This window comes from Sorex araneus, chromosome 2, assembly GCF_027595985.1.
Source record: "Sorex araneus isolate mSorAra2 chromosome 2, mSorAra2.pri, whole genome shotgun sequence".
Classification (NCBI taxonomy): domain Eukaryota; kingdom Metazoa; phylum Chordata; class Mammalia; order Eulipotyphla; family Soricidae; genus Sorex; species Sorex araneus.
In genome coordinates, this window is record NC_073303.1 from 193,395,847 (window position 1) to 193,420,280 (window position 24,434).

The 24,434-nt window shown below is 38.1% G+C and overlaps 1 protein-coding gene across 5 annotated transcripts in view; it reads right to left on the reverse strand.

The window, feature by feature from the left end:
• GRIK1 (glutamate ionotropic receptor kainate type subunit 1) overlaps positions 1-24,434 on the reverse strand; it is a 464,627-nt gene that overhangs the window by 35,758 nt on the left and 404,435 nt on the right. For all 5 annotated transcript variants that reach the window (XM_055127266.1, XM_055127262.1, XM_055127263.1 and 2 more), the window contains 5 exons: positions 21,301-21,414; positions 19,377-19,580; positions 18,504-18,727; positions 12,234-12,352; positions 7,931-8,148 (listed from right to left, as the gene is read on the reverse strand). In XM_055127266.1, coding sequence (XP_054983241.1) covers positions 7,931-8,148; positions 12,234-12,352; positions 18,504-18,727; positions 19,377-19,580; positions 21,301-21,414 — 879 coding nt within the window. The remainder of the gene's footprint in view (positions 1-7,930; positions 8,149-12,233; positions 12,353-18,503; positions 18,728-19,376; positions 19,581-21,300; positions 21,415-24,434) is intronic.

The following is a 24,434-nucleotide window of genomic DNA, read 5'->3' on the forward strand; positions in this document are numbered from 1 at the left end:
CCGGGTCTGGCTCCTGGAAGGCATGGGATCATTTCTCTGGCCTGACTTACATTTGGGTAGACCAAAAATTAGTCAGCAGTTTAGGAAATGAACCAGGTGGACTCAGGAAGAAAATGTGACTCTGGCTCATATGATTTCCTTGAGCAGTATTTTGTATTCCATGTTGTTTTGCAGTTTTCAGTTGGCTGCAAGTTTCTGCCATAACAAGCAAAATATGTATAAATTCTGGAATGCAATATTATCTTCATGCTGACATGGTCCTCATTTAATAGGCACATCCCTCTAATATTTTTCTTACTATTAAAATAAGATCATTATTTATCACATTATTCAACCAGGTGGTAAGAATTCTATAGCAAAGATGTATTATTCTATTATTCAGTATGATGAGTGATTGTGATTCTATTTCAGACATATTGGTCTTTGTCTGAAATAGCTTTTATATGGAAATCATGTTTATATATGTTTGTTCCTACACATATCCATAACTCCACTATCTCTGTATACATACAAGAATAAATTTTTGATCACATCAAAGTAACCTTATATATAGTATATAAATATATAACATATATTAAAATATATAAATATACCACATGTATTATATAGACACTATTATATATATTGATCAAATAAAATTAAGCACAGAGCCTGCAGTTTTCTTTTACTATAGGTAAGTGGTGATAAATTTTTTTTTAAAAAATCAACTGAAGACATGGAAATTTGCTGCTCTATCTATAATACAAACTTGTGAAACAAACATATCAGAAATGAATGGGTGCCTTATAAACACCTTTTTCTTCAAAGAGTTATAAAAATACATTTCACTAAATATTAATTCTTTATAATGACTTTAAACATGATTTAATTATGAAAAATCACTTTGAACTAAGACTGTCAGGACAAAGAATTTATAGTATCGTGGAGCCTCTTGTCTCTAAAAAGATATATAATATGATCACTGCAGTTGATTATGAAACCTTTAATTGATAGAAAGTGATGACATTTGAAGAATCCCCAAGATTTTAAAAATTCATGTATTACCTTTAAAAAATTCCTTTGGTGGGATTTAAACACCTCTGCTAAAACATTTTTCATGTTTTCTTCCTGTCTAGAGTTAAAGATTGGCCTCTTTCAGGCAATACAGCAAGCTTTGAAGAAGGTCAGCTTTAATTGACCTCATAGATTTCTTCTCAAACAAATATATTTTTTAACCTACAGGGACTTAACATTTTGGATACTGGTGGTAAAATTAACTGGGTCTTTTGAACAAGAGCTGTTAGGTCTGTGCAGAGATGCTCTCCTAGGCAGAGATGTTCAAGCAATGGCTTTCACCTTTGCTTCCTTATTTCTACTGGAATCCTTCCTGCCTGTAAAGGCTCATTGCTTCAGTCAGTTGTTCTGGTGCAAAGCTTAGCAACTTTCTTGAAATGTCTTTTGGGCTGTCGATAGTACCTAACCAATCCCTGGAAAGAAATTATAAAGGTTAGAGTCTCTTACTCCCACAGCTGATCCAAAGGCCCTAGACCATGAAAGCCAGAAATGACAAGTCTGTTATGATTTTTTTAAGACCCATTTTATCCAAGTCATTTTAGACTGAATCTCGATCTAATCTGTGTAATCCTCTGGCTTGGGTCTGAGAGGATAGAGATTTGTTACAAGGCCAGCTTCTACCGGGAAACTTCTCTTTACATGAGCATTTTCTAGCCATTATGGCTCACAAATAATTCTGATGTTGTACAAACCACTTTTTAGCTACAAAACACCCCTCCTCCAACTCGCATTGCATTGCATTCGACAGGGCTGTGTGTATCTTGTCTTTCAACTGCTTCCAGCCTCGCATAATTTTTTCTTTGCATTTTTTTTCTTTGCCCTTCTTGTCTTTTGAAATGGTTATCTTAAGAATTGGTCAACTCGGAAAATCTGGGAAAGGCATACATTGAGATAAATTAAGTTGAACTGTCTCACTTTGCTTCTCAACTGAATTCTAAGAGTAGCCATCTCATCTGTTCCCTACCATTCTGAAAGTTAATACATAGAATTTACAGCAAGAGAAGAGAATTTTTTAGTACAATCTCTATCTTCTGTAAGAGACGGAAAAACTGGTGCTTTAGAGGTTTGTGATAAAAGGAAAAATTGGACTTGGATGCTATTGTTGTCAATTTTCTTGGGTATAAAAGAATGAATGGGTCATTGCAGGTATTAGAGAAATTGCATCTTGATTATCTCTACAGTGTCATAAACTGACCAGCCCTCCTCCTCTAAGATGCTGGTAGTGGTTTCAGGACATTGGAAAGACAGGGAAAGCTATCACTTTCATGCTTGTAAAACAATTGAAAGGCCAAGCAATTTACCAGCGGAGAGATGAGATGCCAATATAGTTAATTTTATCTTATTCATTAGCATTATACTGAATTAAAAATATGAAAAATATTCTCTTGGGTCTGGAGAGATATGTGCAGTGGATTAGATACTGTCTTGCATGGTTCATTCCCTGTCATCCCATATAATACTGTGAGCACCACCAGGAGTAATTTCTGAACACAGTGCAGGAGGAACTGAGTACTGCCAGGGGAGGTCCAAAAAAAAAAAAAACAACCGAAATGCAACTATCTCAAATGAAGTCTCTTGAAACTTTGAATTATTTATACATTAACTTCAAAAATGTATCTATTAATTAATTGCAAACCTGTAATAGAAGAAGAAATGGTCTCCTAATAATCAGACAATTGGACAATGCCTAAGACATTTTTCCCAACACTCCACAGACAGTAGTTAGGTATTCTGTCTCCCTTTAAGCCTGTCCTATTAACCGATTTAAGGCTTACTGCTACCTGGTGATCAGAGTAGTATTATGCTGTTCACAGTGCTGAAGAATCTGCTGGCACCGTGAGAAGAGACAACATTTAATAAGCACCATCAGTGGAATTACCTTGGCCATAAACCCGAGAACTGTCTTTCAGAGACAGCATCAGGGGCAATCTCAAGGTGTCCATCTAAGCTTTTGAGAAGCGGCAGTATTGGATTTATGATTCAATCCTCATTTTGTTGTGTGAAGATGGTCCCTGATGACCAATGAGGCTGCTCCACACACAAATGGCTCTATGAAGGAGGCCTGCACCAGCCCTGCCTGACTCAGACGCCTGATTCCTGGACATAGTCCTTGCCCATTAAATGGAAGTTTATTTCCTCAGCCTTCATGGAGTTCAGAAAGTGAGGAGTGTCACCTCATTGGAGCTACTTTAGAAAATTTTTTTTTCTGTGTTGGAAATCAGATACCCAAATTTGAAATCTTAGGTCATGCTATCTGCAGAGGCAGAAAAATCTGGGCCCCAAAGATTTGGGATTTACGGATCTTGATTGTACTTCTGGTCACAACTTTCCTAAGGGGAATTTCCATTAAAAATATATTTCTTGAAGGATATAGTCTTTGATTAAGGGAGAAAAATGGAGTGGAGAGCAGAGAGACAGTAGATTAAGTAAGTCTTGTAAGACACTGACCCAGGTTCGATCCTCAGTGTCCCGTATGGTTAAAATAGTTCCTGAGCACAGAACTAGGCATAATCCTTGAGCACAGCCTGGGGAGATCCAAAAAATGATCGAGTGAGCAAGCAAGTGAGAGAGAGACAGAGAGCAAAATGTAGAGGAAGGTATAGTCGAGATGAAACACTGCAGAGCCAGGCCAGGATTGAGTCTTAAAATCCTGTCTTTAGTGAATTAGATAAGGAGTACACCAAGAGTTGAAAATTTGAAACATTTCAAATTTCTCTCCATTGTGGAATAACCCAGCCTTTGGCAGCTTGTTGCTCTAAATAAGATTATAATCCTTGTTCTCTTTTAGCAAGTAAATTGTTTCTTGATTAAATATGGTTGCTGGACTATACACCAATTTGTAATTCGACTAACTTAGTAAGAGTATCTATTCCTAGGGGGATTTTGATATATAGCCTTCCTGTTATGATATGGATGTGTCAACCCAATTGTCATATGATGAAATATCGAATATATGAAGAAAGTGAGGTTTGGGAGGTGCTTGGGTCAGAAAAGTGGGGTTCATGCCTTATGACCAAGGCCTCTGAGAGAGAGAGAAAGAGAGAGAGAGAGAGATCTGTTTCTTCATCATGTGAGAATACATGTGAGAATGTATTCATGTGAGAATACAAGTCTGTGACTTGCATGATTGCTCTCCCTTAACTGTGCTGGACCAGCCAGTCTCAGGAACCTGAGAAATGCATTTGCTTATAAACCACCTCAACAGTGGTATTTTCTTCTCACTCCTCTCTCTCTCTCTCCTTCTCTGTCTCTCTCATGATTCATCACTGCACATGTTCTGTTACCAAAAACATATTTTCTGAGTATCTTTGGATGTGCAAGGTACTGTTTAGAGTTTGTGGATGCAATGGCAAACGAAACAGACCCTAGTCTCAAGAAACTTACCCTTTAGAATTCTCTATTGCTCCCTGCTTTTCCTTTTTATCTGATTTTTTTGAGGGGATGGTACACCCAGATGACCTAAAACAAATGACCAGTGTTTTTGCAAAGAATCTATCACTTTGACGGATGGAGACTGTTTTTCCTCTGTATTTGCAGTGTGCATTTGGATGGCAATAACATTTTCTCTCTTCCACTCTCCATTTACTAAAGACTTTAACACTTCTTGTTACTAGTGAAAGGGGTCAGTCATTTCAGATACCTTTTTCAGACATACCCAATGCCACTTTGCTCGTGTCCCTCTGTCCTCTGTGTCTTGCAGTGACTTTTCTGGTTTCTGACAACTATTGTGATGGATCACTAGCTTGGGGTAACTTGCGTCTCTTCACACTATTGATTTCAGGAAAACCCAAGTACTCAGAAGCTTGGAAAGCCATTTATTGAATGTCATTTGTCCTTAAAACAATACTTGTCTAAGGAAGAAACAGTCACCACACTTTATACATTCATTACATCAATGACATGTCTCTTAAAATAAGAGTCTTTAAATCCTAATCTTTTGTAGTACTCTTAATCTTAAAATGGTGTTTTATTTATTTAATTATAGTCAACTGTCAAGAAATTAACTATAGAGATAGCACCTATCTTAGTGAATTAGTACTGTTATACAAGGAAGTTCACTTTTTGTTATCCTTATTATTATTTTTCAAATAATGGGCCTAATTCCCCTGATGCTGAATGTGAGAGGGAAAAATGAGAATTACTGGCACCCGCTTGAGCAAATTGATGAGCAACAGGAAGGCAGTGATACAATGATACAGTGATCTTTATAAGTCAAATATTCCACTCAGTCCTGGGGTGATGAATTCATTTTTTGTCATCTGAATGTGAAGGTGTACCAAAATTATTTCATTTTTAATTTATTTGATTTCTTTGTGGGCCACCCCTACCAGTTCTTAGGGACTATTCCCAGTTCAGTGCTCAGAGGGTCCTTGGTGGCAGTATTTGAAAGAACCATGTGCCGGGGAGTCTCCATCATATAAAACATGTGCTCAGTCAATTGTACTCTATCTCTGGTCCCCTCGATAATTTTATTATTTATTTATTTTTGAGAGACTTGGGGGTATACCCAGTAGGGCTCTGGGCTTACTCTTTTTTTAAAAAAAAATTATTTATATTATACTTTATTTTTTATATTTTATATATTTATTTATACTTTATTTATATTTCATTTCATTTAAAATCTATTTTATTTTTTTAATTTATTTTTTAATTAGTGAGTCACAGTGAGGGTATAGTTACAGATTCGCACATTTTCGTGCTTGTTTTTCCCTCATGTAATGTTTAAGAGCACATCCCTCCACCAGTGTCCATTTTCCACCATGCATGAACCCAATATCCCTCCCACCCCCCCAGTCCCATCCCCCCACCCCACCCCGCATCTGTAGCGGGGCATTCTAATTTGATATCTACCTTTCCTTTTGGGTGTTGTGGTTCCAAATAAGGGTATTGAGTGGTCATCCTGTTCAGTCTCTAGTCTACTTTCAGCACGCATCTCCCTTTCTGCGCAGGATCTCCAATCACATATTACTTGGTGTTCCCTTCTCTATCTGGGATGACTTTCCCTCTGGGCTTACTCTCAAGCTGAGCTCTAGGATCACTTCTCAGGGTGTTGAGAAAACCATTTATGGTGCTGGGGATCCAAGCTGGGTCACCCACATGCAAATCAAGCACCATAACTGCTACACCATTTCTCTGTCCTCTCCCCCCCCCCCAAAAAAAAAACCTTTATAAAGTTAATTTTGATCAGAAGCTCTATTTTGATTTCTCTCCAGGCATCACAGTGACCTCTTGAAAGAAGGTTATAGCCCATTTCTTTAACGGACCAAATATATGACTTTATATAGATAATTTAGATTCCAGAGGTTTTGTTCCTTTTGTCGTGGAAGGCTGAATGCCATGATTTCTCAGGTGTTTTAGCCATCTCTACATCTCCCTGGGTTAGTTAATATTCATGGCTTCCCCATTGCGAGCTATTTTGAAATTTGATTATTCCACGAGAAAGGAAAAAAAAGTCAGCTTCATTTCTCTGGATAAGTAGTTTTAAAAGGCAGGAATGATGAAACGCAGTGGGCAAGGAAGCTTTATCAACATAATTTTCCTTGGGGGCCTTAGAAGGTTGTCCAGGCTGCCCTAATAGTCTTTTTCTCATTGTTGTAGCTACAAAATTTGGTAGGAGCCCAAGAGGGGGTGGAGGAGGGGGAAGGACAGAGTCGGGGTGGTGGTGTTTGTTTTAGTTTGGTCTTTTGTGTGCTTGTTTGTTTCTTTTAGGGGCCTCCCAAGCCATGTTTGGCCAATCCTTCGAACAGTTCAGTACCAGGGTCCAAGGATGTAGTGCTGCTCAGGCCCCCTAAAGTGCCAGGGATTACCCAGACCCTCCCAGTGGTGCTCAGGCCTAATAATGCTCAGGGGACGAGGATCAAGCTGGAGTCAGCTGAATGCTCACACATCTACCTACTGTCTGTTTTAATCATCAACTAAAGAGCAGAATAAACAGCACACAACGTTTGGAAAATATTTTGAGGATCAGAATTTCAGAAGGAGCAATAGTTACTGTGTCTGTTTGATTCATAAATAGTCAATTAATTAATGGACATTTGAGTGAATTCAGAAAATAGTGCTTTTTTTTCCCTGCTAGAATGATCGAAGAGGTGGCTGTGGAAATGAGTCAGACGACTGGAGTTTATGATTTCTATGTGAGTTCCCGTGGGCACGGCCCAGGCACATCCTGGTTCCCTGAGCTCCAATGAGGGTTGTGCTCCCACCCAACTCTATGTGTCCCACAACGCGAAAGAGAAAGGTAAAGATTATCGAAGATGTTGATACTGGTATTTAAGTGTATTAAATTGGGAGTAAATTGGATAAGGCATATTTGGATAAGAATCATATTAGTTCTCTGCAATGGGATTACTGCACTTTAAATTTTGCTTTTAAAAAAGTACCCGGGGGGGGGGGCGCTGGAGCAACAGCACAATGGGTAGGGTGTTTGCCTTGCATGCGGCCGACCCGGGTTGGATTCCCAGCATCCCTGAGCAGCGCCAGGGGTAATTTCTGAGTGCAGAGCCAGGAGTAAGCCCTGTGCATTGCCAGGTGTGGACCCAAAAAGCAATAAACAAACAAATAAATAAATAAATAAATAAGTAAAAAAATAAAAATGTACCCTGGGGCTGGAGAAATAGCACAGCAGATAGGGTGCTTGCATTGTAGGTAGTAGGTCTTCGTTTAATCCCCTGGCACCACGTAGGATTGCCAGGGCCTTCCAGGAGTGATCCCTGAGTGTAGAGCCAGGAATAACCCTGAGCACATTGCTGGCTGTGGCCACGAAAGCAAAACAAAAATAATGTCCAATTTTTGAAAAGAAAAACGCCTATTTTTTTCCCACTCTTGCTCCCTCTCGGTCTGCGATAACCACTTAGAGAATACTGTGTCAATTCCTTACCTTAAAGAAGGTCATCGTGGATCCATCTCTGACTGCTCCATATTCTATCTTGGTTTGCTTTGCCAGATCATCAGCTGAATCTATAGGGGATTCCATTCTCTCCACTGTTAAGAAGGCAGCAAGGTTGGCAGTGTAGGATGAAATGATGATTAGGGTGAAAAACCACCATATCCCTCCAACTATTCTGGTTGAGAGAGCTTTTGGCATCAGCTCTGATCCTGTGATGGTATCATAAGAGGAAGAGTGTTAAATAGAGTTTGGAGAAAAGGGAAGACTTAAGATTCAATACTAACTAGACTAGGGAAATAATGCAGTTCTTGTGACATAGAAATTATAGATCCATCAATTGTGCGTGGATGAAATAGATGCGTTTTTTAAAACAGTGGAGCAAATCTAAATGGGCTCTTATCATTAATTACTACAATAGCTTAAAATACACCTCATGAAAATTTTATAGTATTTAATGATTTTCACCCTGAGATATTTTGAGTCTAAAATTTACAGTTAGTTTCATTGTTTCTAGTCAGTTTTTTAAGTTCAACCCAAGACTTCAAGTCTTTTATTACTAATACAAATTTTATTGTGTGTCCTGTGTGAGACAGAATGTCCCAGGTCTTCATACAACTATAGGAAAATTATGAAATACTAACTTATTTTTATTTAAGATTAAAGAATGTGAGAAACTTTTAAAAGATTAGTAAATGACTTATCACATGTACTTTAACAAAACATCGGGGTTTTAAAAATGAAATGAAATAGGATATAATCACAGTTGAGAGTATATAAGTCATTTTTATTGCTATTTGTTACCTTTAAAGTTAGAATTAGTTTGAATTTAAACTAATTCTTATTTGATTAAAAATAATGGAATCATGAAAATGGATGTTTGTCTTTACACAAAGAACTGTTTCCAGTTTGTACTTCAAAGAGGGCTGTTTCTCAGGCTAAAGGGTTCCTGCCTGCTAAACAGTAGCATGTATTTAGATGTCATCAGAGAATTCATGATTATTTGTAAAAGATAATATAAGAGCACTTAATATATTTACAAAGAGAAACTTTGAAAGGAAAGAGCATTGGTTAATTATACTTACACCAAGGATAATCTGTAAAAGTTGCCCAATTCAAAAATTTTGGTCAAACTGAATAATGGATGTCTATAAATCCAGCACCAGATGTAAAATGGACTGTCAGGAGCTCATTTAGTTTATATAATGTACAGAGCTCACTTAAAATGTGCTGATGAATGAATGGAATTTGGATAATGTATTTGACTAAAATTTTACCATTGGTTCTGCAGTTAGGACTTTTTCCATAAACGAGAAATTTTATGCAACCAGTTAAAAAGTGGAAGAAAAATACCCTATGTTAAAAAATCCAAATGATGATGTATAGGAGGTGAATAATTTGGTTTAAAGTATTTCTTCATTATTTTGAATGGGTGTTTTGAAGTTTTATAGTTAATGACTTAAAATGGCAAGGGAACTTGGAGTTTATCCATCTACAAGTAAGTTTGTGCTGAAGTTTATAAAGAGGCATACATAATTCTCATCAAATCAAAGTCATCTTGCAGCTTGTGATAGCAGATCAAGGTTAGCAGAGTTTTTGGATTTTGAATTAATAGCCCTATTTTCCTAATGGAATTAGTTATTATATATAAATATGATTATATATCTTTAATGAGCTGAATGATTTTGCTGCAAGTTCTTATTTCTCTATTTTTTTGTTTGCTTGAATTTGGATTTGTAATATTACAAGGATTTATAGTAGTTTCCATTAAATTGCCTCCAAGGATTTAGTGGAATAGTTTGTTGCTGTTGTTTTAGCCTTGTAGTTTAATGGAATTTTTATGCCTGAGGGTATGAGTGTGTGTGTGTGTGTGTGTGTGTGTGTGTGTGTGTGTGTTTAATGCCCAAGGTTGTTTCATACCTCTGTACTTAATTGATCTAACAGCCTGGTAACAGTGAGATAATATTTTAGATCTGTAGATGGTTATCATTAAAATACCATTTATTTAACAAAATAGCCATGGGAAAAAATAGAGCTAACAGAGACATTTTCTTAGTTTTAGGTAGAGATTTTCTGCTGCACCTATCCTTACATATTTCACTGCATTTATAGAAAAATAAGGCTTAAACATATCATTCATATTATTGTGTGGCAGTCATGCTGGGCAGATGGGATAACCAATTGCTGATATACAATAGAAAATGCCATGGATTCCTTTTTATCAAACAAAATACATATTTTTAACTTTATTTTAGAAATTCAAAACTGCTATAAACCCTCTCTATTTACATTTTAAATTTTTGAGAGAAGTTATGAATTAGATTCACCAGCGTTTGATTCTATTATACAACTTTCTGTATTTCATGACTCTCCTTGCTAAAATGCTCTGTTTAGAAACGACTCCTCCCAACCAGAGATGATTCGTCTAAGTCCCGCACTTTAGAGATGGAGTTATGAAAACAATCAGAGTAGCGTGAAATATCGTTAGGAAAGATTGGGGATGAGAGACAATACTTGCTGAAGTCTCTTTTTTGTGCCTTTTATGGCAGACATGACAGCCAATCCTGATCCAGACTTTGCTCACGCTCTGCGGGAAAGAGAAAGTCTGAGCATCACGTTCAAACAGAAATCAGGCAAAGTGGTTTCCAATTGCCGCCAGTGCCAAGCTTGAGAGAGAGCGCAACCTTAGACGCAGAGTTTAGCTCCTCAATCCCACGCCACGCGCCAAGGACAGATGCAGGAACAGTCACCGGTACCACCGATTTGTATTATGAAAAGGTTTGTTTCACCTGACAAGTGTTTTTAAATTCTCGAAAGAAACAAGCAGAGTCTGGTTGGGGCTGACTGTCATGTACCCAAGGTAGTGGTAACTAGCGGCCACTGCATCCCACAGTTTGCTGTGGATGATGGTAAACTCCAAAGAGGGAGAATATGATGAAGAAATTTGCAGGGTGACTCTAAGGTGCTCCTAGCCATCTGGACCTTCCCAGATCCTCTAAGAAGCTAAGCTGACATGCTCCTGTTCCAAAGGCATGGATGTCAGAGTAGTTAGAAGGACAGAGAGTGTCTCACTCAGAAAATAATTGCTCACAAGATGAATGGTCCAAGAGTTAAAATCCCGGGATAGCAGTATATGTTTTCCAATATTTGTTTTTTTTTTTCAGGATTAATAGTGTGTTTTGCCCTAAACTCATGAAAGGATTGTGGTAAATTTGGTGCTGCTATACATCTATTTGGTACTACCCACATAAATTATACTTAATTGCATGATGAGAAAATTTATCCACTCTCCTCAATGACTTAGTTTTTATTTTTCACACTAGACGCCCTTGTTTTCTTTCCCTCTGATTTCTAGGAGGAATATAAATATTTCAAGTAGCAAATCCTTGTTATGTGGGCTATATTTATGAAAGGACCTCATGAGGAACCTTCGAGTGAACTGCCAAGTAAGAAACATATTTAGAATAGATCCCAGTTGCACTTCCTTTCACCAATTTATTTTTGAGCTTATTGTCAAAGGAGCAGATATTCCAAAGACAGTAACAGTAACATCTGTGACTTATGATATCTTAACTTGAATGCATTTTATCATAAAAAATATTTTCTCGACCATACACCAGGAATCAAAGTTGAGGAAAAAAAAATCCTCAAAAGAGATGCATTTCTTCCTAAGGTTAAATTAACTCATGTCTCCTTCTCTCCTAAAAATCGCAATCCTCCAAATCATAGAAAATGTATAAAATGTATTACATTTCTGTGGTCTGAAATTTTATTTCCCAAACCCCTCCGGTTTATGCTGTTGCTATAGTTACCAATTGAGCGATATTCTACAAAGTTAATGGGAAGCTAAACTGAATCCCAGTGGGGTTTGTCAAGAGTGGTAATTGGGTGGCAATCCTAGACACTGTCAGTTATTGGAAGAATTTAAGTCAACTTAATCTTTGGACTCAGATTCTACTTCTCTGACTTGGGAAGTGATGGTTGAAAGAGCACAGACAGATAACTCTCTCTCTCAAATTTATAAATAATTTCTAAGTTACTTTGTCCTTTCCTTCCCTTTTGCAACATTATATTGACTGCTTAATCAAAGTCCTATTTTAGATCTATAGCAAAGGAGCTTGATGTGAGTCCTATTTTTGTTGCTGATGTTTTTCGTGCTGGCTAGGAAGTCACATTTTGATGACTTCTGAGATGTCTTTCGAAGCCTCCTCTTTGGCTTTGGGGTGGAGTTTACCAACATGAAAAATCTGTCAGCAGACTGTGGAATGCATGGGACCAAAATGAGCAACCAGTATACCTTGCTGCATGAGAGCGCCAACTCCAAACCAGAAACTATTTAGCAAAGTAAAATTGTTTTCCACCACATCCGAGTCAGGGTTGCACGGGTGGGGGTTATACCACTCGTAGGGTGTAAACCTGTGATAGTTAACAGAAACAGTTTACAAACATCAGAAACATACATGCATGAGACCTGCTGAAAAACGCAGAAAACTAAACAATTAAAGATGAAAGCATCAAAACCAAAACAGTGAAGAAAGACCATCTCCATAGATTTGTAGCTGTGGCGGGTAAAGAATCAAACAGTACATCCAACAAGTACCATATTTGTAAACTTACAACATTGGTGGGTAAAGAACCAAGGTACTTTGAGAGAGGACACTGACCAGATTATTTCCCCCCAGGCAACCACCATTGATTGATTTGAACTGGAATCCTTAGGTCTATCTATGTCTACTAAATACTTTTTCAGTTCTTTCCAACAGAATTCACCTAAAGAAAGGCTCACTCAATGCAAGAGTGATGGCAGTGATATACATGTTGCACTCCAATAATAGGATAGGATTGTGTTTCTAGATTCTGTGGGGGGTACCAAGAAAAGGGGTGCTAAAAAGGCATCACTGGACAGATTCCATCAAAAGGAGTCTGTGTTTTTTATAATGAATCAAAGGATCTGTAAGGCTGAAACACTTAGTGAATAGCACCAAAGTAAGTAATAGGTCTGGATTTTGGGACCAGTGAGATAGTACAGAGGGTAAGGCACTAGCCTTGCATGTGGGCAACCTGGGTTCAATCCCCAGCACCCCATGGTGTTTTCCTAACCTGCCGGGAATAACCCTGGAGCACTGCCAGGTGTGGCTGAAACACAAAACAATAAACTAAAGAAAGTAGAAGAAAAGATCTGGGTTCAGGATGTATTAGATGCTCTTAGGATTGAATGCGAAAGTAAACTCCATGTCCTCAAATTGATAGGTAAAATGGAAACTTAGAAGAATCCTCGGCATGACAGTTCAACAGGGCTCACTCCCCAGTATGCCTTGCTGGATAAATTTAGGTGGATAATTCTCTCTTTGACTTATTCTCAAAGCAGTTGCTTCCAGAATTCTGACTACATCACTTGCCCACCAACCCTAGTTAGGGTAAACTGAACTTTTGAAAATCGTTTTTCCTCCTTGGTCTGGTTTGTAAGAGCCCAGGAACTTCAGATATCATTAAGATTTATTAAAGTAAAATTTGGTGCAGCTGAATAGATTTTAAGTCTTCTCTATTTTCTAAGCATCTGCCTCCTCTGTATAACCCAGAAGTCCCTGCTCGATGGTTCTTTCTTAGGGCCGTCTTGCCAAGGAGCACTTATTTTTTCCAGAGAGGCATTAGCAGATGCTCTGCAAAGTGATTTAGAAATGATTTAAAATGCAGTAGCTCTCAGCTCAGGAAGCGCTGCCGTTTGCCACAGAGTCCTCTTCGTGCAAGCAGGAGTGTTAGAGTAATGTTAAAACACCATAAAGCGGGTGAGCACATACGGAATGCTCTCCTGCCATAAGGTTTCAGCAGTAAACAATAGCAGGTTGCTGCTGATATGCCAGAGAGAACTGGGATTCAGGTGAATACATTATCCAGTCCATAGCAGGGCACAGTGTACATCATGCAAAAGGAAATGAGCAGACAGCTCCCCTTAATGAAAAACCATTCTTTAAAACCCCAGACTCCTTCTAGAAACTTTACATGTCTCCTCATCAAGTCTTAGGGGGGACTGGGGTAACAGCTTCAGAGTTTATCCCTCAATAACCATATCCGACTCATTATTTCGCCTTCTCCACAGCTGTAGGCACACAGTGCAGGTTCCGGTGAAGCTTATGAATAGAGTTTTAATTGACAATGCCATGCCAATACATTTTAATTACCGTTTCAACAATATAATTAAGTTTTGAATTTATACACTCTTATAACCATGGTCGTTTGCTGAGATGAAGAAATGAACACCGATATTAATGAACCTTCTAATTGAAACACTCGGCAGAGTAAAGATGGCATTACTTAAACAATATCACTGTCATTTGTACAATAATTTAAAAATATTAATTGCAGTAAATTGAAAGGCTTATGGAAGGAGTTTCCAAAAGCATCCACAAAAACCTGGCAACGGCTAGCCCGCTGTGATTTTGGCATGAATTCAAGCCCTTATCTGCTCTGATCAAGAGACTTACCACTCTCCTTGTTGGGATGCGGCTTTGAACCTGATCTGGCTTCAGTAATTCATACTTTGCAGTTATAAGTGAGCAATCAATCTAATTCTCTCTGGCCAAAGGAGAGCTGTCCAAACCACAAAGTGATTCTGCCTGCTCTGCCGAGATAACTTAGGTTCTTCCTCTCTGGGATTCTGAGTGGCTTGGAGCATGCGGGACAGAAGGAAATTCGGTGGTAATAGCAGGGGACGGGCTACAGGACATTGACTTTGCTTACTGGGTTAGACCTACCTGTTCTCTGGATGTTGGTAATTCAGCTTGAAATGTTTCATGCCCACTTAAAAACGGTTTGTGTGACAGCAGCATTTGCCTCCAAAAGTGTGTGACACAGATTCACAAATGACCTGCACCAACCATACTGCTATATTGCCAAAAGATTCTGATTCTTTCATAAAATAACAGAGACAGGGGCTAGTGGTTTAGAACTTGTGTCATCATAGATTGTATAAGGAAGTATAGCATTCGGTTGAAATGTAAACATTGTATTTGCACTTATGTTTGTATATACCAGACTCCTACTGGAACGGACGATACAAAATGAGCTGCATACTGGGGAACTCTAATTAAGGGATACTTTTTGTGGCACAAAATGAATATTGGACTTTATGGAAGTGAGAGGAAGTGGCATTCACTTTTTTTTTAAATAAAAGGAGGCTCTACTTGAATTTGGAAAATAGCCAGGGATGTGAGCCCAGTGGTGGGACGGATGCTTTGCATACATGAGGTCTTGGATTGGTACCTCGGGGAGAGAAAAAAGAAACAAAGAAAAGGAAAATAAAAGTCTGAATCTATAAAGGAACTATTTGGTTTGCAGTATAACTTTAGAGATACAGTCAAAAAGAATCTTTTTTTTTAAATAGGATTCCAATTAAAATATATTTTATTTAAAAAATCATAAATCACAAAATGTAAGCATTTTATCTGGATATCTGGTCTGTTTAAATTATGGTTAACATAACTTGGGATTAATTTTTTTTCATAATTTAAAATCACAGCAACCACAAAACAAAATCAACAGCATGCACACTTGCAATAAGTCATAGAAACAGAGATTTTAAATCCCTCCCCTTAGTTTGCCTATTGTCATCTAGGTTCAGTGTTTTACCACCGTGCTGTTTGCATATGATGCATCACTTCTGCACTTCTCTGAGACCCAGAGGAATAAGTCAGTGAGAAATGAAAGAGCAAGTCAATTTAGCAAGCTTTCATATTAATTGTCAATACTTCCCTTTGGGGTATTTATTTATGAAGTGGATGTTCATGGTCAGTATTAATTGTACTTAGATTCCAATAATGAGAAGAGCACATCTAAGTTATCTTTCAAGTTTGGTTTTGCAAAAGTAATGACTTCTCAAATTATTTAGAGTTGGATTTTAACTTTGGTGCTATTGATATTTTGAGGTTGCTTGCTGTTGTTGTTGTTGTGTTTGTGTGTATGTGTATTGGCGGGAGTGTCCTGTGTTCTGTAAGATATTTAGCTGAGTCTCCATACTCTACCATCTGGATATAATGGCATCTTCTACTTCAGGTGAGAGGATAAATGGACAGTTTCCAGGTATTTCAAATGATCTCTAGGGTACAAATCTCCTTCAGTTGAGAACCACTGACTTGGAATATTAAAGTACCATCAGATAAGACCCTGTCAATATATTGTTTTTGGAGGTAATAAATAGGGAAGAGAACTTTTGTTATGATTATTAATTTTTAGGATCTAATATATTTGATTTATTATTTTACAAAGTGGAGGGAAGTTATATCAATCCATTAGTGAAATGTAGGGAATTTTACCACACCAAAGGTGAAAGACAAAGAGAAGTGGAAGAGGGAGGGGGAAGAGAGAAAAAAGAGAGAGAGAGCAAGAGATAGATAGATAGAGAGAGAGAGAGAGAGAGAGAGAGAGATAGAGAAAAGAATATGAGAAAAAGAAGAATAAAGAATTTTGAGTACCTTTAGATAAATTATCTCCAGTCTTCATAACCAGCAATGCAAACAGGAGAAAATGTAGGTTCAAATATTCTCAAATATTCTCTTGCCCAGGTCCAAGCACGAAAGAACTGGAATCAGTAGCCTCAGGAATTGTCAGACACTGAGTTCCTGCTCCTTGGACACTTGGAAGACTTGGAAAATTTGAGGGAGAATTCCCTTCTCCTCTGAAAATCTCATTTCTGAGTCTGAGTGGGTTGAAACTTGAGGTCTCTGTTCACATTATAATCCCACACCCCGGCATATCGCTTTCGCTCCCCTTCCCTCCTCCAAGCCAGATCTGGGGGATTGGCTCTGTTTGTCAATTTTAGGACAATGCAATCACCATCCTCATCTCTCACTCCTATGATGATTATAATTATTGTTTCCTGTTTGGGGAGGGCATGGAGGGCATTCAGGGGTTAAGAGTTTCAACTATGTTGGCTAATTCCATGGCTCTGCACAGTAGGTCCTGGAAAGTTAGGTCAAGCCAAAGCCCTTCACTTTGTTGTGGGAGAGGATTGTGTGTGTGTGAAAGGTTTGTTGTGGGTCCCTCTTCTTTCACCCTGTCACCTGAAGGGGCTATAAGGGAACTCCCAGAATCACAAGAAACCAATCAGGGTCCATTTCATATTGAATGCATAGATAGCCACACGTGAGAATATGCATTTATTCATTTCGACTATGTCAGCCTGTGGATCTTTTAGGCCCTTCAAGCCTGTGCTGGTTCTTCCAAGTTTTCTTTAAAATTATGCCAGGGAGAGAGTTACCTGGCATTAATCAAAACCAGACAGTGGACAGTGACAAACAGCTAGTGTGAAGAAATATTTCTCTTAGAAATCCCTGGAGGGAAAACAAAAATGAATTAGGGGAAAAGTTCAATGAGTTTTTCTGAGAGATGAAAAGGACTAAAGAAAAGTAGGGGACATATAAAAGTAATTAATTTTATATGGTTTATCTAGGGATATCAAAGCTAACAGAAAGACAAAGTACTTGCATTTCAAATTCACCATCAAATATTGAGAAAATATTCGTAGCTATAAAAACCCTTTGAAGAACTGTATAGGGCAGAATAGTTGATTAGAAAATTAACTCACAAAATAACCTAAGCTGAGTGATTAGTGAAAGTTGAATTACTCCACATCTCTAAACTTAATATTCAAGTTACTGTCCTTTTCACAGTTGTGTCTAGAATTCTTTTTTAACTCTCTCTAGCATTAAAAAATAAATTTTATAAAATTTTCAAAATAACTATTTTTTGGAAGGACATGATTTTCTTTGATTCTACAATTCTTTTTTTTTTTTTCTTTTTGGGTCACACCCGGCGATGCTCAGAGGTTACTCCTGGCTCTGCACTCAGGAATTACCCCTGGCGGTGCTCAGGGGACCATATGGGATGCTGGGAATCGAACCTGGGTCGGCCACGTGCAAGGCAAATGCCCTACCCGCTGTGGTATTGTGCCAGCCCCAAGATTCTACAATTCTTATTTGCTATAATAAACCCTAGATTTCCCTTTATCATATTTATTTATTTATTTATTTTAGATCATACTTCCAACTTGGTACTTGGGAGTCATTCCTGGTAGTGCTTGGTGGAATCATGAAATACTGAGGATCAAACCGTGGCCTCCACATATGACACATGATCCCTGGCCCATTGACCATCTCTCTGTCCCAGTATTGACATTTCCCTTCTTGTTTTGCTTAGATTATAATATCTTATAATAATGCTACATTCTTTTTCTCTTCTTGTTGAGACATTTTAGATTAATTAACTGAGTTGTTGCTTATGTTGCAATAGAGTTCAGATAAAACAGTTAAGGAATCATTTATCTTACCCAAAACACCATTAGATTTAAATTACTATAAAATTATGTTCTTATTGTCTCTTGAAAGCATCTTAATAAACAATTAGAAACATTTAATTATAGAATAACTTATTTGTGGAGAACTTGACGGAATATACCACCAGGCAAAACTGGAAGAACACTTTGAAGTTCTAAATCTGCATTTATCTCTCAAGCACCCAGGACAGCCGGAGACAGACTTCGAACTATTGTGATTTTAGCATTTCTCAAGCTTACCTTGCAATCACAAAGAGAACACAACTGACTCCCAAGCACGCTAAGAGCACATACATCCAAATGTCAGGAGACAGGGGGTTGAGGAAGGAGAACACGCCTGGGTTGGTACCATTGGGCTTCCGGTAGAGAATACTGATGCCCAGTGTCATAAAGGGCTTAGAGAAGTCGATGACCTTCTCCCGTACATAGGTGATGGTAAGGGGAGCTACGGCCAGGTCAGCCTTCTGCAAAAAACAAGTTTGAAATTGGGACCATCATTATTTAGCTTCTACACACAGGTCTGAAACTTTTCCCGGGTGCTTTTCATCTCTATCCTCAACTCCTAGTGTTTCTCTTGCAAGAAGTTTCTGTGATAACTGACTCTGATATTTAGGGGGAAAAAGTGTCTTTTAAGTTTATAAAATAGTTCTTATTAGTGAAGAGAAACCAAACGGTATGACACACACAGACACAGTCTGGAACTAAAAATGGAAGGGGAACAAAGCCGCAGAAGGGTATAAGAGAAAAGGGTATGGCAGCAAAGCCACGAATGAGCAACTTGGTTGACAGGATGAGACTTTGCTGTGAGCTGAAAACTTTATATTTATTTATCAAATTTAAGAATCATTTGGCTTTATTTTTCAGTATAAAGGATGAGCTCATAAATTTCTACTCTCAAGTTTGCTCTTTTTCTTCCCAAGTAAGCAGACCTCCTTTCTAAATTGTTTATTCCTACTTTAAAGTCAATTATGACTCAGAAAGGAAAACATTTTGTTTTTCCAATTCTGATGAAACCACCATTTTCTTTCTTTTAACTACATATCATCTATGCTTTTTGAATTTTTTGCACTTAGATGCTAAGGACCCATAAGTAGGAGATGGATTTTTGCTTACGTGATCTATAAGTTCTTTGACCATTCCATTCCACTCTCCTTTGTCATTCTGAGCTCCATATTTGCCATCTGGGACAAGTTTAACATCATAAAGGAAACCCAGGATACTTGACAATTCCTTCAGCAGATCCAAACAATATCCTTCAAATCTGTCATTCCCATATAGGGGCTTATCAGATTTCCTGTACATCACATAAGGCTCTTCCTAGATGAAATAAACCCAAATAAGAATAGCCTATTATAACAGAAGACAGAATTTATTCATGAAAGCTTTACCAACATCTGAAGACATAAAATCTTGAAGATAATTTTTAAGATTTGAGAGTAGCCAACTTCATTATTCATCTTCCTGCCTTTGCTAAAATTATTTTCCTTGCTCCTTCTACTACTACTGAGTACTGAGTACTTCCTAGAGCACTGTGTTTTTCTCCTCTCTCTTTGATGAAAGGTCTTCCTTCCAATGTAAAGAAGGGCTAGATTGTCCACCTTTTAGCATGGTAGAGATATAATCTACAGACATGATTTTTGGGTACCAGGACTCCAAACTTCCTTTGTATGATGCACCCTCCATCACTCCTTTTATCTAAGAGCTACAACCACTTAGAAAGAGGCATCTAAACTGTCCTTCAGTTTAGTTGTTCTTCTGTCTAGTTGTTCATCGATTGGCTCTAGCGGGCACCAGTAACGTCCCCATTGTGAGACTTGCTGTTACTGTTTTTGGCATATCGAATACGCCGCAGGTAGCTTGCCAGGCTCTGCCGTGCAGGTGGGATACTCTTGGTAGCTTTCCGGGCTTTCCAAGAGGGGCCAAGTTATTGAAACTGGGTCAGCTGTAAATATTATAAATTTAGCTAATATTTATAATATTTATAAATTTAGCTAGTGTGACATCCACTGCTGCTTAGAAAGCAAATAACTTATATATTTGGACTTGGGGGGAGATTTCTGAAAGACCATCAGAAAATTTCCACAAATCAACAATGGTACATGGACCACAGAGTATCAATCAAGAGTTTGGGGTTAGTTTTTTTTTCAGGAGATTTTTCTCTGAAGAACATTTCAAATTTCCTTCTATCATTACTACCATATTATTTGACTCACCTCATATATCACATCTAGTAGTAATTTCTTATCTGCTTGCCTGAAAAAATGTCCCTTATCCTATGAATAATGGATAGTTCTATACTCTCTTGTACCACTGTATTTTATACATTTATAATGGTTGCTACGTTACTTATATTCTCTAATTTTATCTCTAACCTAATGGAAGTAGAATATCTTATGCTTGCATTAGATAGTTTCAGAAAAAGTAGTCATTTTTTCTGTAGACAAAATTTTTAGTTTTAATTAAAGTACCTCAAGTGAGTTATTTCATAAATAAATGGAGGTGACATTATGAATTAAACAGTATAAAGTGGAAATGAGAGAAAGAGATTGGTCAAACAGCTGATTGAAGTATAGTGGCTGGGAGGTGGGTAAACCCTCTTGGGAAAGCAGGAAGTGCGCTTACATGAACTTTTGAAAATAACTAATAAAGGGGATATTTATCAAAGAGTTAGCAGAGTGAAGGAAGTCAACATGAGTTTATGTGAAAGGAGAGGCAGGGATGCAGATACAAGGTGGTCAACTTCTGGAAGCTGGTTGACCACAGCTGATTGGCCCGTTGTCAGAACAATTCTTTGATTAAACTCAACCAGAGAACAAGGGAAACCACGTGGATCAAGATAGAGAATGGGACACAGCAGAGCTGAGAATGGGTTGGAGGTCAAGCAACTTCAGCACAATGTTAAAAGCCTTCATTCAATCCATACAGACATGTGCTTGTGGCATCTGACAGAATTGTTGGACTGAAGAAGATAGTTGAGGAATCCTTGAAGGTGTAAATTAGGACTGTGGGAAAGACGCATTGAATTCAAACAACTTACCAGAATGGTGGTGACTATGAGCGTTCGGTTGGCCAAGGAGTCGGTGATATTGCTGGACCTGTCGTTGCTGCCATCTGTCATGTTCAGCCCACTGTTGGAGTTCCAAATCCCAATCTATACGGAATAGAGCATGTCAGAGTCTGCTAGCTGTCAGTAGAACACTTACACTACAGTGAACCCCTTCTACACAGGGATGGGTATAAAAGCTCACAGTCTGGAGAGAGGACACCAGGATATCACAATGGAGGCTACTAAAAGGGGGGAAACAGGCAGTGAAAAAATGAATGTGTACATGGAACCAAGAAATTCTGTGTATTTGGGTAAGGAGTAGGGAACCTCTTTTGTTTTTATTTAGTGCGTTGTTCTTTTGTTAATTAAAAAGTCTTACATGAGCATCAGATTTTTTCCATAATAGGTTTGTTGCATATCTATTCATATGCTAAAATTTGGCAAACATTTCAATGAAGAAAATTTTTTGCCAGAGGAGCTTAGGTTCTATTGATGTAAACATACATCATCAAGGTAGTGCCATCAGTGGTTTTATCAATTTAGAGATAGGGGATAGAGAAAGCAGGGTAAAGGGGAAAGAGACTGGACATGCAAAAGGGAAATAAACATGAAGGAAAAATAGTGCACAAAATATAAAGAAAACCTTCTGCATCTAGCTTCCTTGAGGAAACAATGCTAAGTGGTGTCCGTGGGAGACGTGCATACCTCTATACGGGACCTATCTTCTCATATTCTTCTGTTTGATTTCTCCTTCCACCCTAGAACTCCTCCAGTGAGGGAGTTCTCTTTTGTGTATCTTCCTATCATAGATTTAACCAGGGGAATTTGCAGTCAGTAGAACTCATCTCCGTTTTAAAAAATAGGGCCAGAGTGATAGTACTGATGTAGGGCTCTTGCCTTGGACACAGCTGACTTGAGTTAGATCTCCAGCATCCTGTACAGTCCCCTGAGCCTGCCAGGAGTGATCCCTGAGCACAGAGCCACAGGTAAGTCCTGAGCATTGCCATGTGTGCCTCCAAAAGGATAAAAAATATAATGGCTTACCCACCCCCGCCACCAGTGATCAAATCACTCCTAGTATAGGCATAATGATTTGTTCAGCACCTGGAGGAATCTTGGAGAACAGCTTTAGTAAATTGAGCTATTTGTCTGAATATTCTGTAGGCATTTATTGCCAGCATGGTGATATGAGATCTGCTTCAGAGCCAGCTCCACCTGGACAAGATGCTAACCTTCCTGAGATTTGGTTCTGTCATTATAAAGTACTTTATAGGGCTATTGAGAAGCTCAGATTATAAGCAAGGAGTCTCATAAAAAGTTGGATTAGAGCAATAGCACAGTGGGTAGGGCATTTGCCTTGCACGTGGCTGACCCAAGTTCAATTCCTCTGTCCCTTTCAGAGAGCCCAGCAAACTACTGAGATATCCCGCCTGCACGGCAGAGCCTGGAAAGCTCCCCATGGTGTATTCAATATGCCAAAAACTGTAGCACTGTAGCACTGTCATCCCATTGCTCATTGATTTGCTCAAGCAGGTACCAGTCACATCTCCATTGTGAGACTTATTGTTACTGTTTTTGGCATATCCAAATTATAAACAAGGAGTCTCATACAAAAGTTGGATTGGGTGCCAAAAACAGTAACAATTCTTACAATGGAGAAGTAACTGGTGCCCACTCGAGCAACTCAATGAACAATGGGACAACAGTGCTACATTGCTCATAGGGCTACTGAGAAGCTCAAATTACAAACAAGGGGTCTCATACACAAATTGGTACATGTAAAGAGCTATACAAACGTATATCCTGAACCTCAAAATGATGAAACTGCCCAGTAATTTCTTCAAGTTTGCTCTGTAGTTAAAGATCATGGAGTCATCCATGAAATGATATGTTTTCAAATTTAGAAGTTGATATGTAAAGGAGCTGTGAAGCTGATAAAATCAAGAAGCTATGAAAAATGAGGGAAGTTTAGGAACACTAACACTTGGACTGTTCTGGGATGGAGTATGCCTGCGTTCTGTCTCAGATGTATTTCCCCCAGTAAAAGTCTATCTGGCAGAGTAGAAATACTACAAAAAAAAAGCATTCCCCCAAACCCTCGCTTTGCAATTTACAAGTGGTATAAACTTGTGCAAGGTAATTAGCCCTACTGAGCCTCAATTTTCTTGACTAGCAAAATGAAGATAGTAGGAATTTTCTGATTAAATAGCATGTCACCTGAACATCCAGCCTCTTTCCTTTTCTGTTTCTTTGCTTTGATTTACCACTGAAATATAGCAGCTGAAAATTCATTTAGCTGGATAAATGTACTTTTTTTGAATCGTAAATTATTTGAGGCAGTTTTAAGGATAATCACATTCACACAATGGTGTGAATCATTTCCGTTTCACGGTTTTATTTCTAAATTTGATTAGTGTTGGTTGATTGGTAAAAACAAGAAGTCGGGTCTTACAAGATGGTGGGTAGGTGGGTCATATTTTGCCCTGAAAATATTTTGACCCTGCTTATAAGATGGACGTGACATAGAAATGGGACATGAAATAGCACATTTCTGTTTTCCCGTGATCAAGCATAGTTGCTCCCACTGAAAAAGCACACATATATGCATATTAATTTAGAATTGTCACTTGGTTTGGTTTTAAACCAAAGAAAAAGGAACAATTATTTTTTCTTTCCTCAGCTATCAACCCTTCTCCTATTTTTTTTGAGACAGAACCCTTGCTTCTGTTTACATTTTAATCTGTTTTATCCTTTATTTTAAAATATGTAACTCAGCCAATAGATTTCCATCTATAGCTATACTTAGGCTGTTAACATTTGCCTTCTAACTCTATGGAGAGGGTGTAAATCGGGATGTGGCTGTACTTGCAATTAAACCTTGATGTAGGCGCTGGGGAGAATGAAACCTAATTTTTAATAATATTGAAAGGTGAATAAAATACCAGTAGTGGATATGTTAAGTAATGAAATGTGTTCTCCTTAACTCTTATTTTTATTAATGTCAAGTGTGTGGCTAATGGAATTAGATTACTATTTGAAAATCGCGGTGTTAAATACTCTCACAACATTATTAGGTTTTAAAATATAAACTAGAAATTATAAACAAAAATGCCATTTGTTTCCTT